The sequence below is a fragment of the Rhopalosiphum maidis genome, chromosome 2, assembly GCF_003676215.2.
Source record: "Rhopalosiphum maidis isolate BTI-1 chromosome 2, ASM367621v3, whole genome shotgun sequence".
NCBI classification, from domain to species: Eukaryota; Metazoa; Arthropoda; class Insecta; order Hemiptera; family Aphididae; genus Rhopalosiphum; species Rhopalosiphum maidis.
The window spans coordinates 24,381,854-24,398,921 of NC_040878.1; the positions used below are offsets into that span (position 1 = coordinate 24,381,854).

A 17,068-nucleotide genomic window follows, 5' to 3' on the forward strand; every position below is an offset into this window, starting at 1 on the left:
TCCCATAATTTTGAGCGGATAAAGTATGCGAACGATGCTACTAAAATTGTCTTGTTGTGAGTCTAAAACTGTCTCATTGGCAAAATAACTTAACTTGTGCTTCACGCTGTCACTGTAAAATCATATTACCTAAGAAAAATGGCCCGCAAGATATGACATCATATTCTGCGTGAAATTACTATTTTTAAACTCTCAAAGAAATAGTTTAGTATTTTTAATCATGTCTGTCAGACAATACCTTTACTGCTTTATTCTGTATCAATAATGGATAGGTATATCGTGTTGCGGCGTGTCACGTCTTATACAATAGTCAATAGTAGTAAAATATATTGTACATACCAGTGTTTCTTAAACTTTTTGAAATCACGTAACACCAAACAATAATATTTTATTTATGCGGAACCCCTATCAAAATTATCTTTAAAAAAGGAGGATACTACTAAACATGACAATAAACGGCAACAATGATAATATATCTAATACACTACTAAATACAGCAAAGTGTAATAGAATTATTTATTTAGGAGGTATCATAAAAATCAAAATTTCAAAAGTAATATAATATTTGACTTTTATTACAGGAAAAATAGGTAATAATAAAAATATATAAGTACTATTATTTAACGTACATTTCATACTGTAATTAACCAAATGTAAAATTAAAATATATCAATATTTTATAGATAAATAATAGATTTTTAAAATAATTTTTTTGAATATTTTAAAAAAAAAAAACACTTGAGTTTCGCGGAACCCTGGGATTCTGCGGAGCACATGCAGTTTAAGAAACACCGGTATAAACGCACTAATATACATTACTGTCTATAGGTGCTGGTACTACTGGTTTAAAAAAAAAATGTTAATTTTCTTTGTCACAGCAACAGATATATATTATTATTATATAAGACTGAATATTTCTAGCATTTGTCATTTATCATTTATAGTATTAATAGTAAGTATGACCTAAACCATTCTGCGTGTTTTGTCCAATTCTATATATTGATTTTATAACTACCGAAATTGGATTAGACACCGAGTTTGAATTTCGGATAAGCGTGGAAATAGGTATTATCATAGTTAATATAATTATAAATAACAGTATAGGTATTTATTTATAATCAACGGTATTGCATATAAATATATAAAACAATAACATTATATAATATATTATGTGGTAATCTTGGCCGGCAGAGAGCAACATTGTACTTAGATTTAATAGACTTAATATAATTGATGTAGTTACTATTATTATACTCAGACTAGAGAGATCATAATTATTGTTTGAATTAATTATGACAGCAGCTATACTTTAATATTAACCTGAAGTTTGACAAGATATTTTTATTGATCTTAATTTTTGAGTTCAATATTCTAATCTGATCATTGAACTATAGATAAGCTCACGTTGAAAACATTATTTATATATATATATATATAAATAAACTGTATACTGACGTAATCTAGTCGTTCCAACTTCCAATTAAATATATGGTAGAAACTATACGAAATTCATCAAGATCGAGTCACGTGTTCGAAAAAATAAAATCTTTCGTATAGCTTCTGAACATTTTTTTTTATGTCTGTATAAAAATATATTCATGTATATCAGCTATTATAAACTACTTATATTCAATAATAGCGACCCAGTGTTGACATTTACGTACCCACCATACTAATATATTATTTATTTTATTTTTTCCAAACTCGAGTCACGGAATAATGGCGTCAACCCTGCCATCAGCCACACCCTAATACAAACATATAACTAAATTATATTCGATAATTATTTTTACCCGGATATTAGGTATCGATAATCCATTTATAGGGCATACCTACATTTATTTATTTTTGAGTGGCTTAAATCCTAATGTTGATGTTCTATATTTGCATAAAAAATCCGTATATACAAATTTTAAATTTGTTTTTCCTAATATTCGACGATCAATTAAAATAACCAACTATAAGTATTATACACTTTTATACATTTCAGTCTAATGTGTAGTCTATTTAGCCACATAGTTACGTCCCTGAAATTACGCAAAACAATCGATAGTGACTTTTAAATAAATAATGGCAATAATGGTTGCCGGACCTTAATAAATATAAAAACTAAATAAACAATAATAGATAATAATACTAAATTGATTTTTATTTTCTGAACTAAACTTAATTTACGTTCGCGAACCCCTTAAAGGGGTCCGCCGACCACAGTTTGGGAAACGCTGCTTTATATGATACATTGGAATATTGGACTTTAAGTAAATATTTACTGACGTTTAAATAAATTTGTCTTCTATTATAATAATTAATAATCCAATATTAAAATACATATAAAATGTATAATGTATATCCTACATTCCTATATAAAGTGTGTTTTAAATCTAATTTTTTTGGAATTTTTATTTATTGTAAATTGTCAAGTAGATAAATTTTATGAAAATGTTTATACATTTAAATGTATAGTTGTACACCAGTTGTATAAGTTAGTTTATTTTATGCGTGCGGCATGCGTATTATAGACTTTTTAATAACGTTTTAATGGTATTACATGAAATATTATTATTATATTTATTAGTGTAATATAATTTAGTTTTTAATATAATTAAATATTTTTTTTTAAATTATAAAATTTCAGTTAATTTATATTGTGTTGAGTAGTACCTTATTGTTATCATTTTCAAAAAAGTCAGTCATATCTGACATCATTATTCCATAACTACAAATTTGGAAAAAATGAATTAATTAAAATAATAAAAACAAAAATATTATTATTATAATAATAAATATTTTTTTAAATTTTATTTATTTATATATTGAATAAATGTGTAGATAAATATTTAAAATTATTATCATCATTGATATATTGATAGATTATGATTTATCATAGATTTTTATCTTTACCGAGTAAAAAAATTAAGTAATTCATAAATAAAAACTAATAATTTAAATTATAATTTATGTATTATATCAATAAGTTTTTCAAAATTTATTTTCTTGAAAATTTACAATAAAAAAAGAGTAGCTCGTTGCTCGTATAAGAAAAAAATGCGCAAATTTATTTTTGAAAATAGGGTTTTTATTCTTTCGGCGTGTTTTAATAAATTAATTTATTAAGGAAAAATGAGGGTATACGACATGGGTAGGTAATTATGAGAAAATATATTCAATTAATTAGATGATATTTAAATTTTTTTTGTTATTTAATGTTCTATTAGTTTAATTATTAATAAAACTTATGAAAAAGTAAAACCAGGAATTCAACTCCTCTAAGTAAGGTTATCAAGCTCTGCTAAAGCGAACGTAAAAATCTGAATGGGATCGTGATAAAAAATAGGTTGGTAACTTAAACTAAACTAAATATATTAAATATTTTACTGTATGTAGGAACCACACGTCACATAATTTTAAGGTTAACACTCAAAATTCAAAAGGATTAACGTTTATGTTACACAATTTAAATTCATTACAAAATAGTGTATCTAATAAATTAAAAATGATTGCTGTTTTTTTATTCAGTTTTAAATTATTTTAATTTTTTAAATGACATCAAATACATTTTGATTTCATATTTCGAAACAAATATTTTTTTGAAAATTTTAATGAATAAAAATTGTATTTCGAATGAAAATAGTTATGAGCAGAGCAGTGGACCAACATTTTAATGTGTGTGTATATATATGTACCACTTCATTCGGAACTACTAATCTTTCAATACGTATACAAGGTACAAATAGAGTTCGAATTTGAAGGCAATATAAACAATAAAAAAAAAACATTTATTGACAAATAATCTTAATTTCATCTATCAATAATACATTTTAATGTATATGTAGGTAATAGGTAATAAGGTCACTTAAATACTAAAATGCTAAATCAACTTTATCGATACGTCTAACAGCGATAATAAAGCATATTATACCCATTAAATGTAATTTTAAACATAATTTCCACAACGCGTTGTTTTTACAAGCTTTTATCGATTTATACCATAAATATGTTTAAAACTATTATGATAAATTGATAATTTAATACAAAAAAATTAAAAAAGTGAAAAAGGACATTTTTAGGTAAAAAAAAAAGGCAAATAAAAACATAAGTAAGATGTTGACTTATTACTTTAGAAATTAAATAAAACACATTTTTATAAAAAAAATAATTTTTCTTTCGTTTTCAAAAAAAAAAAAAAAAAACACTTGCTTTCAAATCCGAATCCTATACGTATATAAGTTATAACTAATTATTAGTTAACTAATTATTCAACATTTAAATTTTTATGTTAAAATATTCAGAAAAAAATTTACATCGAAGTACGGAATTTAAATGTATATAATGATATCCTATAAAAAATAAAAACTTAAAAATTGATAAATACAAAAATTATATAACTTTTTTAAGAACGTTGTTACTTTTTGATATAGCAAAATATGTATATAAGTACCCACTGTATACTTATTACTAAAAAAAATCATCTAATTTATTATGTAAATTATATTACTAGAAATATTTGTAGTAAAACAATATAGCTATAGATAATGTTACCCCAAGTCCCATTTTATGGATCGTTATCCATTTTTAACAGGTAATTATAAATTATAATATTATTATAAGATAAAATTATATAACTAAACTAGAAACTAATATAGTATAATTATAGTACAATTTGATGTTTTCTTTTAGTCGCCGATACAGGTTAAATAACTGTACCTACTACCTGCATAGACGGAATATAAAATATACTAGTGACTAGTGGGTCACTATATAAAAAAGGTTGGGAAAGTGTGGTATATATATATATATAATAAACTATATACCTATCATTATAGTTATATATGTATACGTATATAATCATTATGGCTTATAATATTTTATTTTTATAGAAAGCAATATATTTATATAGGTTTTCGCTAGGAAATTTTCGTTTAACACGCGCGAATATTCAACATAGGAACTTTGATTATATATTTGTATTTCCGTATAAAATGTTTACGTACCTATTATTTATTAAAAATGTTTGTATCGAATTAAATGTAAGTACATTACTACATTACACATTTTATACTTTTATACTTCTACATCATCGAGATTCCAACGAATATAATATCACAATAATTCATAATGTAAATATATTAGATATAATATATAACTACATACCTTATAGACTTCTAGACTCTAATATATTACGTACAAGACAATTATTTATTATTAACACACATGCGTGAAAATACAAGCCACGTGACTTGATCTACCGCTGTTATAAGGAATATTATAGTTTAATCATAAAATACAACATTGTTGTTTTACTTTAAACTTAAAACATTTCGAAACCATTGTAAATAATGCGTCCGTTATTCATATTTTTTTACAAAAACAATAAAATAGGTACATATTATATATTATTACCGTATCGGAATCAATTTTTATATACCTACGTCAGAAAGCTATAGGCAAACAAAATTATTATGAACTTCAGCCTTGATATCTACACACACTTATATATGCATGACTAGCGTGAGATATATATAACTTATATAAGTATTATCATAATAGCTGATGAATATATTATATGTATACACACTAGACTACTCGAGTATTTGATAGATAAATAATCATAATGTAGGTAATATTGTAATCTCACACGCTGTATCGGCAAATATTCAAGTACAGCAGTGTGCAACAAGTAGACATTTTGTCGTAACGGTTGTATATATTGTATTTCCTATATTTAGCCAATTAGGTAATACATAGTTTACTATTTAGGTAGTAATAACAAAAGTACAACATGTGATTAGTGGTATAATATATGTGCATTAAGTGGTATAGAATTCTACTAACAGACTGTATTATATTAAAATTAATATAGCTTATTATACATTTATACTACCTATACATAAATACGTATAATGCGTATAATATTATACAGAGAATATTTTTGTTTTTGATTGGTGTGATAGTCATTCCACTCATAAGTATCGCAAAATTATTGTTTGTTGTTTTTTTTTTTTTTTTATCGATCTTGAAAATTAAATTTCGACTCCGACCACTAACATAGGTACCTATAAATAATTGTTGTTAAATTATAAAAAGTAATAGGTAATACTAATGAGTAACATACTGCTATGCTGGTCTTACATAGTTACAACATACAATCTATTAAACAACTTAAAGATTAAAGTATAGACACATAGGACACAGCTATTTACAATATAAATATGACTATTTCTATGACATAATTGTAGTATAGTATAAATAATTTTATTTGTTACTTATTTGATATTACCTATAGAATCGACAATTTAGATTTGCTTGAAATATTCGATGGTCGTTTTCATTTCCTGGACTTAGTCCTAAATTTTTTGAAATGAGATGGTTTAATTTAAGTTCATTGTCTGGATTCCTTCAAAATTAGTTATTATACTATACACAATTGACATAGGTACCTACTAAAATTTTAGGTTCATTTTAAAATTTTTAATCATCAAATATACAATATTGTGCATTACACGATTTAATTGTTTTTTTATCTTTAAAATAGTGTTATCTGAATATTGTTCAAATTTTAAATTTTTATATTGTACTTTCGGAATTGAGATGAAAGCATATTCATATTAAAATAAAATTGTATAGTATTAGATTATTGAATCATTTTCAGAGAATCAGATATAAATTGAATATATTGTTGTTTCCATGGCCCACTGCCTGGCACCTATACATGATTAGCGAATGACGATTGTGGTGATTGTACAACAATAAAATTAAGCACTATACAATTACATTAACATGCTCCTCTACAGTATGATGGCTATTATTATCTTAAAAATTAACAAAGGATAAACTAACATAACATTACTTGAAATAATAGTAAAAAAAATTCTCAGTTGAGGTAATTTGTCATTTTTATCCTTATTCATAATTTGAAATATAATATATATTTACATATAATATGATATATATATATAAAATATAAAATATAATATTCTGTGTTTATGTATGTATTAATAATCGATTCTCAGATAAGATAATATTTGAATATTTGGTATGTACTGTATATAATTCTGGTACAGCATATCATTGTAATTATAATATAAATTGTAACCGGCTGGATGTATAATATATAATTATATCAATTTTAATCACCAGTATTCAGCCGATAATATAGCTACCGCCAGGAAAATTGTATGTGATTGTAATAATTTTCTGTCTCTACATTACAGTAAAATAAAAAGGGTAAAAATAATAAATTATTTTTTCAATATATTTATAAACTTGCAAATGCGTCAATGACACGACCCGTGGTTGACCTCTGTGCATCATTTTATATTTATACTTGTTACTTATAATAATATAATAGGTACAATGGTACACGCCAAAGTCCACGACCGTTAGATTTCGGTATACACAAAATAATATCATATAATATAATATTAAATTAATTTTATGTAACACATTTCATTTGTAATATATCTACAAATAATACTTAATATTTATCAATTTAATTTAATAAGGTACCTACATGGTATAGCGTATTAATGTGTACACGATGATATTACAATAATAAATCTAAATAGCTTTGTATATTTTATATACAACAGTAAGTCGTTTTTAATAGGAAAGTGTGATAAGTATAGAGCACAATAATATTTAGTTCCACAGTAGTTCTTCCGTTGACAATTAGGTTTCATATACAAGGCATAGTTGCATAGGTATCTATTTAAATTTTATAATTTATGATACGAGTTGAAAGTATTTATCCGATCTATAGGTAGATACATTTTTAATTGTCTTCTACAGCTCCGTTAAATAATCTTAGGCAATGAGTCATAGTTACATACATAATATATTTAGGATGATTCTCCGACCAAGAGGGCTCAGTAGCTCACTACCATTTTTCGTTTAATAATGAATTTATTCGAATTCTTCGGCAATTTGGAATTTTTAAATACATATACTCAAGTAAGCATTTATTTAAAATTATTATACATTCAAATACTTAAGATTTTTTTTACTACTTAAGAAGTGATCTGTTCAGGGCCTCCTAGGCACGCCCCTGGATCAGCTGTATTTTTCAACCCAAAATATTTTAAAAATTATTTTATTTTTATAAAAAATGGTATTAATGTATGGTAAAAAATTAAGTCTTTTTTCATCTATAATTTTTTCGTTAATTTAAAAAAAATATACAAGTTTAAAAATTCTTGTTATCCCGATATTTTGGAAAAGTTCTGGGCATTTATACTTTAGAGTTTAGACGAATCAACTAGACCAAATTTTCACCAAAAGCCACCTTTAAAATTGAAATAGTTTTATTGATTTTAAAGGTGATGATAGGAAAAATAAGTTTTACCACTATATTCAACGATTTGTTCTGAATTTATAATAATACACTTTTTACTAGAACGTCAAGAACCATAATAATTGATTGCTATATCAGTATAATATATAGAACGATTTCACAATATTTAATAACATAATACTCTACATAGTGCATTATATGATCATTCAAATTAAAATATATTTAATAACAAAACAATTAAATAGATGTTCTGAGCGTATGGGAGTAATAATACGTGCATGAGTTTATTTTTATTATTATACGATACATATACCTAATAATGCTACTGTAAGATTTAACATATTTCTAAGTCCGAATTAAGGATAGAAAGACAAAAGAGGCACGGTTTTCGGATCAATCTCTATTCTATAGCTATTCACGAAATATTTATTTAATTTTAATAATGTTCATAAAAAGTTTCCAATAAATAAAATTATTTTTCTAGCAAATCATGAAAAAAAAAAAAATTTTCCCTAATTTCACATCATGAAAAATGTATTATTCTACGATAAAATTATGAGAAATATTAATTTCACACTTGAATATTTGATAACCAAATTGACGGGGCTTATAACTTATAATGAGAGTTATGAACTTATTATAAATTTAAGTAAAGTATCATTTAATGAGTGATATATTTAATTTATTAATATGGTCTTATTAAGCATCATTGAAAGATGTATTTTTAAATATTTTAATTTAATTTAAATTGTATTTAACCATATTATAATTGTCTAATTGTTCTACTGAAAAAGTATGTTATAAGTCGATGTGAATAAAAAATAAGGAAAAGCTAGTCATAATAAAATGTATAACATTATTAATGATATTATAATCAGAAAATTATATTTTCAATTTTTGATTTTAATAAAACTATACAATTTTACTACAAATGAGAAATCAAAGAAAAAAATTTAAGTTAACATCTATAATAACTTAAGTACTTATACCTATAGCTTTATATTGTAATTTATGTATTATGTATAGTATAATATAACATAATATGTACATAATTATTAATTTATTATTCTTAATTTTTATTTGTTTTTATATAGTAAAAAATTATATAAATAATATATATATATTATATTATATTATTATATATTATTATTAATATTATAATATTAATATTTATTAAATTAATATAAATATCTTTATACTATAGGTATAAATCACTGACAACACTATCTAATATTAAGAAAAATAAATATACTCGTTATAATTTTCAACAATTTAACAAGAGATTGTCTATATTAATGTCTAGAGTAATATTAATAATTAATAACACAATTTATATTATATAAGTAGCAAACTAAAGTGATAAACACAAAGTTAAAATAATATTAATAATAGAAACATTTTAAGAATGAGATAATTTTACATAGTTTTATATAGTATAGTTATATGTTTTTTATGATTCACATATCCACACATAATATGACTATATCATTTTAATCCTACTTATAGTTTCATCAGATTTATAACTTTCAGGCGAATTTCTGCTATCACGTCCATACGGCAAGATGATTATGTCCAACTAATTATTTACTGAATCTGTTATTCCAGTCTTATGTTCTTTTATTCATTAAATAAATGGCTGGTCCAATGTGTAATCTACTGACTAAATGTTTATGTATGTTACTTAAAATAGTAATGTACTTGTACCATATAAGTATAATGTTGATTGTTATATTTATATACAGTAAAAGTATTTTTTAAATCTGGTAAAATAATCATCAAATATTTGAGTTTTTATAGGGTGACATGACCGGCACCATTCTTTTTTAAGTTGGCGGTCTAATAGTGTGAAGATGCGTCATTAATTTTTATATTATATTTAGACATGATTAACTTTCATAATGCCTGACTCTATTGTTTGAGTGTGAGCTCCAGTATTTGAATCCACAGAATTGTCATTTGCTAGTATGATTTGCAGTCCTTAGGAGAACATATAGCTCGCCACAGATCGCTATGAATCGTACCAATTTCTACCTTTTTCTATTATTGGTAATAGCTTAATAGGTGTAGAAAAAAACCGTAAAATATGCGGTGCTTATCTGTAATCAGTAGATCACACATTAGACCGGTACTGTCTTTTTTACTGATTTTTTCAAATTATTTACAAAATTAAAAATATTTATATATAGTTAATACTTTTTTTTTTAAATTTGAGTTGAAAGGGACCCACTAAGTATCTGATATTCCGGGATCCAATTGATCCTTAATCCACATTTGAAAATTTTTTGCAATTATATTAGTTAACGTAATATTTTAATAAACTGTGATACCTACCTTGAATTATATTATTGTATTTGAGCTATGAATTTCCTAACGTACCCATATATTATTATGTGCTACGTGAGCGGAAACACTCCGTGGAAATTTATTGATTACCTAAGTCTACTCTAATCTACTATTATACTATAGGTAAATAGGTTATTTATTATTATTAAATATACTAATTAATTTGATAAATACCATTATAATTTAGTAATCATATAATAGTACATTTATTGGCAATTGATGTAAGAGAAAAACAAATCATACAAGCTTATATAGTTATAATATATACACTATACAGTAGCGTAGTCACGGTAATCCAAACGGCTTTGAGTGTGTATCGCCACCGTTCTATTATTGTACTTATGTAGATCAATAAAATAATAATCATAAATTCATAAAGATTTACGACTATATATCTAACACGTGCTTCGTTCAGATTCTATACGTCGATAACGATTGTTAGGGACGTGTCATACTGATACTTTATAGTGATTGTTAGTTTATACTGTTTATAGTGATTTAATTTTTGTCGAAAAGAATAAATGAAAATGAGTAATGACCTCACTTTAGCAAATTCATAGACAATCCGAACGATCTCTTTCCCTAATTCCCTTCAGATTGCGGTGACGCTACTGTATATTAAATTAGGTATTAAAAAAGACATGATGATGACATTATCGTATAGATAGCTGGTAGGTATGTGAAATAATTATAATATAGTAGCACTAAGTAAATATTATTAATATCTACCCACTTAATCTGTTATGGTTATTAAATTTATGTTTTGTAAGTATCAACAAGTAATATATTATATACCGTAGCCCATGCCCATAGGGTGTATCAAAATATTAAAATAAATTATGTTCGTGCAAGTATACTGTAAGTAGGTACTGCGTAAAATGGTACATGGTTAAACGGTAATTGTAATTGTATAAATAATATTACCTACATCAGGTTTTTATTGTTCTTAAAATTCTTATGCTTGACAACTTTGACTATTACAAACTGTATTAAACTAAATTAAATTTGATGAGTCTTAAATTAATCATAGATATAAAACAATTATTTCAATAATATTGGATTTGTCTAAAAATTCCCGTTTCCCTTATACATAGTGGACTCTCGGTAACTCGAAGTTCAAGGGGAAAAAAAATTCGAGTTATCAAAAACTTTTAAAAAGTATGTTTTTATTTTTAAATCATACTACATTAAAAAAATAAAAAAATGTTATATATATATATAACATATTATTATAATTTTTAAAGAATTGGTGTAAAGTTAATTGGTTTTGTTTATTTAATACATTGTTCTCAATTCTATTTTCTAAATTACCTAGTGGTTTAAATCTTCCATACCTTCGCATATTTTCTTACCTTTATCGCATAGCCGTATAGTATCCAATATGTTTATTATAATTTGATTGGTGTCATTTATAGCCGATATAATGTTTTTTTACGATTTCTTTCCGGTAAAATATTTTAAAATTATTTATTATGCCTTGGTCTAATGGTTGTAATACAGAAGTATGACCTCTTCAAAAGTTCAAAGTACAAACTATATCTAGTTTGATATTGGGTATAAACCAATACTACCTTAAAAGTTGGAAATCGACCACTTTTACGATTTTTTTTTTATTACTTTACTTTTTACTTACTTTCTTTATTACACAAACACAAAAACAACTCATATCTTGGTAAAATCAATATTTACATTATTATCGCTCCACTCAGAATCTAAAACTATACGTCTATACTTTTGTTATTTAAGAAATCTGATATTATACCTACTGGATTACCTAGTAATTTGTTTATCAAACATCTGAAGTTTAAAGTAGTTATATGGACATAAGGCTATATTTATTTCAAAATGTTTTTTTATTCAATGCCAACAAATAGAATTAATTATTAATTCCATAGTTGGAAATGAGGTACAATTATTGGAAGTGGTAGTGGAGATAGGATACACACTTAAAATACTTTGATACGATAAAAAAATGTTTGAAACAATTCCAAAATAAATCAGAAAGTTCTTTAATATATTAATTATTAATACCTATATTATAAATTAAATCTAAATAGCTAACGGTTATATTATGTTTTGTATAGTGGGTAGGTATCTAATACAGCGTATGTTAATTGAAAAGTCAGTATCTAACCTGGTATCCATTGCCAAATGACCATATTAGATATGTCCCTATAGAGTATAGATACATATACTCATAAAGTCGTAACCATTAACCCATACAGGCATGTCCAGACCTCATTTGTAAGTCATGCACAATTTATAGTACTGTATCCCGTGGAGGGGCTGAGGGGATAACAGATAACCCCCCTCCAAAAAATAGGTTGGGGTATATGACCCCAAAATTTCGAAATAAGCTTAAACATATAAATATATTATATATAAAATAATTAAATCAATTTTTACTTTTTTTATTAAAAATAAATAACAATTTTTTTTATCAGATAAATAAATAAGTAATATGAAATTGTATTTAATGTTTTAAATTTCACAGGTCATGTGGCACCGATTTATATTTTATGTTTTGGAGAAAAAATGCTGGTGTTAGACCCACCTATTAAAAAAATATTTAGTTAGTTACGTTCGAATAGTACTTTATTTATTTCTTACTATATACATACAAGATACTGCATAACAAACTATTTTTTATTATTACCCACCCACCCACCCACTTGACTCATCCATAAATAGTACTGGGGAAATTTCCCCAGTTCATACCCGTGTTCAGTGCCACTGGTCATGCCTGTGCATGATATGCAGGACCTGTAGACACGCCTAATATGCATTAACCCTAAAGTTCATAATCCAATGTAGTTCTTTTTTGCATATGAACGTTCAGTTTTTGAAGATTAAATAAAAAATAGAATCCATTAGCATTAGGGTAGGTGTTAATGTATTAGTCATATTAATATATGATATTAGTATATTACATAGAAAAACTGTAGATATAGGTTAGGTACTACATCCTAGACATTGAGACAATGTCGACAATGAGATATCCTAAGGTTATTGTCTTTCTAATTACTTAATATTTATTAAAAATGTTAAACTGTATGATGTATTGGGATGAATTGTAAATAATTAGACAAGTTGCAAAATAAATACAATTTTTTTTTAAAAAAAGTATCAATTATCAATTATTGTTGTAATTTTATTTTATTATTTTTTCACATATTCACAGTATTTACTAAATACTAATACAATAAATAATAATTGTTATGATTCTGTAAAAAATTGTATTTACCTACAATTTCATGTTATCCTAATTATATAATATATACATATTTAAAAAAGGATTAAAAAAAAGGCCAGTTCAAAATGTAGAGTTTTTAGATCATATACAGTATATTGTATATATAGTATATCCACATAATAATATTAATGTTATTTAATAATTTAATATTATCTAAAGTGATCACCAAATCTCTGAACAACTGTTATCATACAATATTACGACAATGATAACAGATAACATGAAAATCGTTTGGTTAGAAAACTATTCGAACGTTCATACTTTTGGTTTCAACTTTCAACTTTTAAATGAACAATATTAATGATTAAATATTTTTGTACCTATACCACTAATAAAATTAAAACTACTAAATCGCACGTAATAAAACCATTATTTTTCAAATACATCACATGCGTGAAGTGATTTTATTTTTACTGTCCAAAATAGCACAAAGTAAATTGGCAGATTATATTTACTTCGTCCACTTGACAAACACACGAGTTAGATACAACAAGATCATTATATCATAATATTAATTATAACATGGACAAGAATAATGCTGGTGTTGGACACGAGACAACCATTCACTGGTTTAGGAAAGGTATGCGTTTACATGATAACCCAGCGTTTAAGCTATCGTGCGAAGCGAAGAGTAATAGTGGTCAGTGTTACAAGCTTAGACCCATTTACATACTGGACCCTTATTTCCGTAAATACATACGGGCAGGTGCGAACCGTTGGAGGTTCTTGCAGCAGAGTCTGATGGACTTGGACAGTACACTACGGAAACTGGGCACACGGCTATATGTTATCAGAGGGTTGCCACACGAAGTCTTTCCAGACTTGTTTGCCAAATGGAATGTAAAACTGTTGACATTTGAGTTGGACACTGAGCCATACGCCCGTCAAAGGGATAATCAAGTGGAGCAACTGGCCAGAAAACATGGTGTCAAAGTAGAACAAAAAGTCTCTCATACTATTTATAATACTGAACTTGTGCTCAGGGCAAATGGTGGCAACGTTCCAATGACTTACCAGAAGTTTACATCTGTTGTCGAATCTATGCCAAATCCTCGTCGACCAATACCTGCACCAGAAAAGTTACCTCCTGAGTGTCTACTTAATGATGACTTAAACAACCAAGAGTTTGATGTGCCAACATTGGACGAATTATTAACGTTAAAGGGTTTCAACCCGGCAGAACTTAAACCATGTTTATATCCTGGTGGAGAAAAAGAAGCTCTTAGGCGTTTGGAAGAATATATGAAAAACAAGACATGGATATGTAAATTTGAAAAACCAAATACATCGCCAAATAGCCTGAAGCCTAGCACTACTGTATTAAGCCCATACATGAAATTTGGGTGTTTATCAGCTAGTCATTTTTATTATAGATTGAAAGAAGTTATCGGTAATAGCCCTCATTCCAAACCTCCTGTATCTCTGATTGGTCAGTTGTATTGGAGAGAGTTTTATTATACTGTTGGTGCTTCAACTCCCAATTTTGATAAAATGGAAGGTAATTCAATTTGTTGTCAGGTACCGTGGGATAACAACCCTGATGCGTTAGAAGCCTGGACAAATGGTAAGACAGGATATCCATTCATTGATGCCATTATGAGACAATTGAGAGATGAAGGGTGGATACACCATTTAGCCAGACATGCTGTTGCATGTTTTTTAACCCGAGGAGACTTGTGGATATCTTGGGAAAAAGGCTTAGCTGTATTTGAAGAATTATTACTTGATGCTGATTGGTCAATGAATGCTGGGAATTGGATGTGGCTGTCAGCATCAGCATTTTTCCGTCAATTTTTTAGAGTCTACAGTCCAGTTGCATTTGGTAAAAAGACTGATAAAAGTGGTGATTACATCAGAAAATATATCCCAGAATTAGCAAAGTATCCAGATCAGTATATATATGAACCATGGTCAGCACCTAAGTCCATTCAAGAAAGAGCTGGTTGTGTGGTTGGAGTGCATTATCCAAAACGAGTGGTAGTGCATGAAGATGTTTACAAAAATAACATTACAAAAATGTCATTAGCTTACAAGAATACTAAAGCTGGTAAGAGTTCTTCTAATAATAAAAAATCTAGAGATATGTCTTCTCCTGATAAAAAAAATACAAAAAAAGCTAAATTAAAATGATCATTTTGTTTTAGTTAACTAATTGTTCATGTGATTTTTAGTCTTTTAATCGTTTATGTCTTTTATTATTGTTATACTGCACTCAAACACTTAAATCTATATTTGCATGTATTTTTTGTAATAAATATTTTTATGTATTGGTAGGTATACTTAGTAAATAGTAAATATTTACATCATAATAAAGTAATTATAAGTACTGATTCAATCTTTCCATTAATATGATGAGTTACCTAATGTACAAAAAACTTGTTTTTTCCTACAATGTATTATTTTCGATAATTATACACAACTTATTTTTTGAATAAAAGTCGAATCTCGTAATAACAATTACATAACTACATTTGTTGATTTTTTTATTTGTTTTATTGTTTCTTGTTCATTGTCAGTTGTTACGCAATATTGTACTCGTGACGGTCATATTGTGTATAGTGTGACGTGTGGCTGTCCTAATATTTAGTCCCGACAAGCCGACACGAGAAGGAAGTAAATAAGATATAATAATTGATATAAGTACACTGTATTACTGTAGTATTGTACACGAGTTGAGTACAACCAGTACAAGGTAACCGAATGTTATGATGATCGGTGACGATGATAATGACAGTGGCAAACGGCGATGATGATGACGATAACAACAACAATGATAACCTTGAAGCAAAATATAATCACGGACACTGTCTAAAAAAACCAGTCATCAACATATCGGTTGATATTATATTTTTCAATATTTAAAACCGGGTCGCGGTGATTTTTTTAAATGCATTGCTCGATATTTTCGGTACTTTTAAATCGCTTGAACACATACTATTATTCTCGACAAAAATCAAAATAACGACGAGGAAAATCTCAAGAAAAACGACTCGATCCGGGTGACCCGCGCTGAATTCGCATTTACAGTTTTCATTTAGCACCGTGGCCCGGTCTGTGAGCGCGTTGCGCGTTTCCCATTGGCCGCCGCCGAAGTGGTGCGATCGCGAAAGCCCACCCAGCCGTACGTCAACGGTTCGGCGGCGCCGGGTCGAGCGTCGACCACGTCGTCACGTGCGCGTACG

The 17,068-nt window shown here is 26.7% G+C and overlaps 1 protein-coding gene across 1 annotated transcript; it reads left to right on the plus strand.

The window, feature by feature from the left end:
- Positions 1-14,098: 14,098 nt before the first annotated feature.
- On the plus strand, positions 14,099-16,153 carry LOC113552368 (cryptochrome-1). Its single transcript, XM_026955234.1, has one exon. It carries the CDS (start codon positions 14,409-14,411, stop codon positions 16,014-16,016), a length of 1,608 nt encoding a protein of 535 aa, XP_026811035.1. The 5' UTR covers positions 14,099-14,408; the 3' UTR covers positions 16,017-16,153.
- Positions 16,154-17,068: the final 915 nt, after the last annotated feature.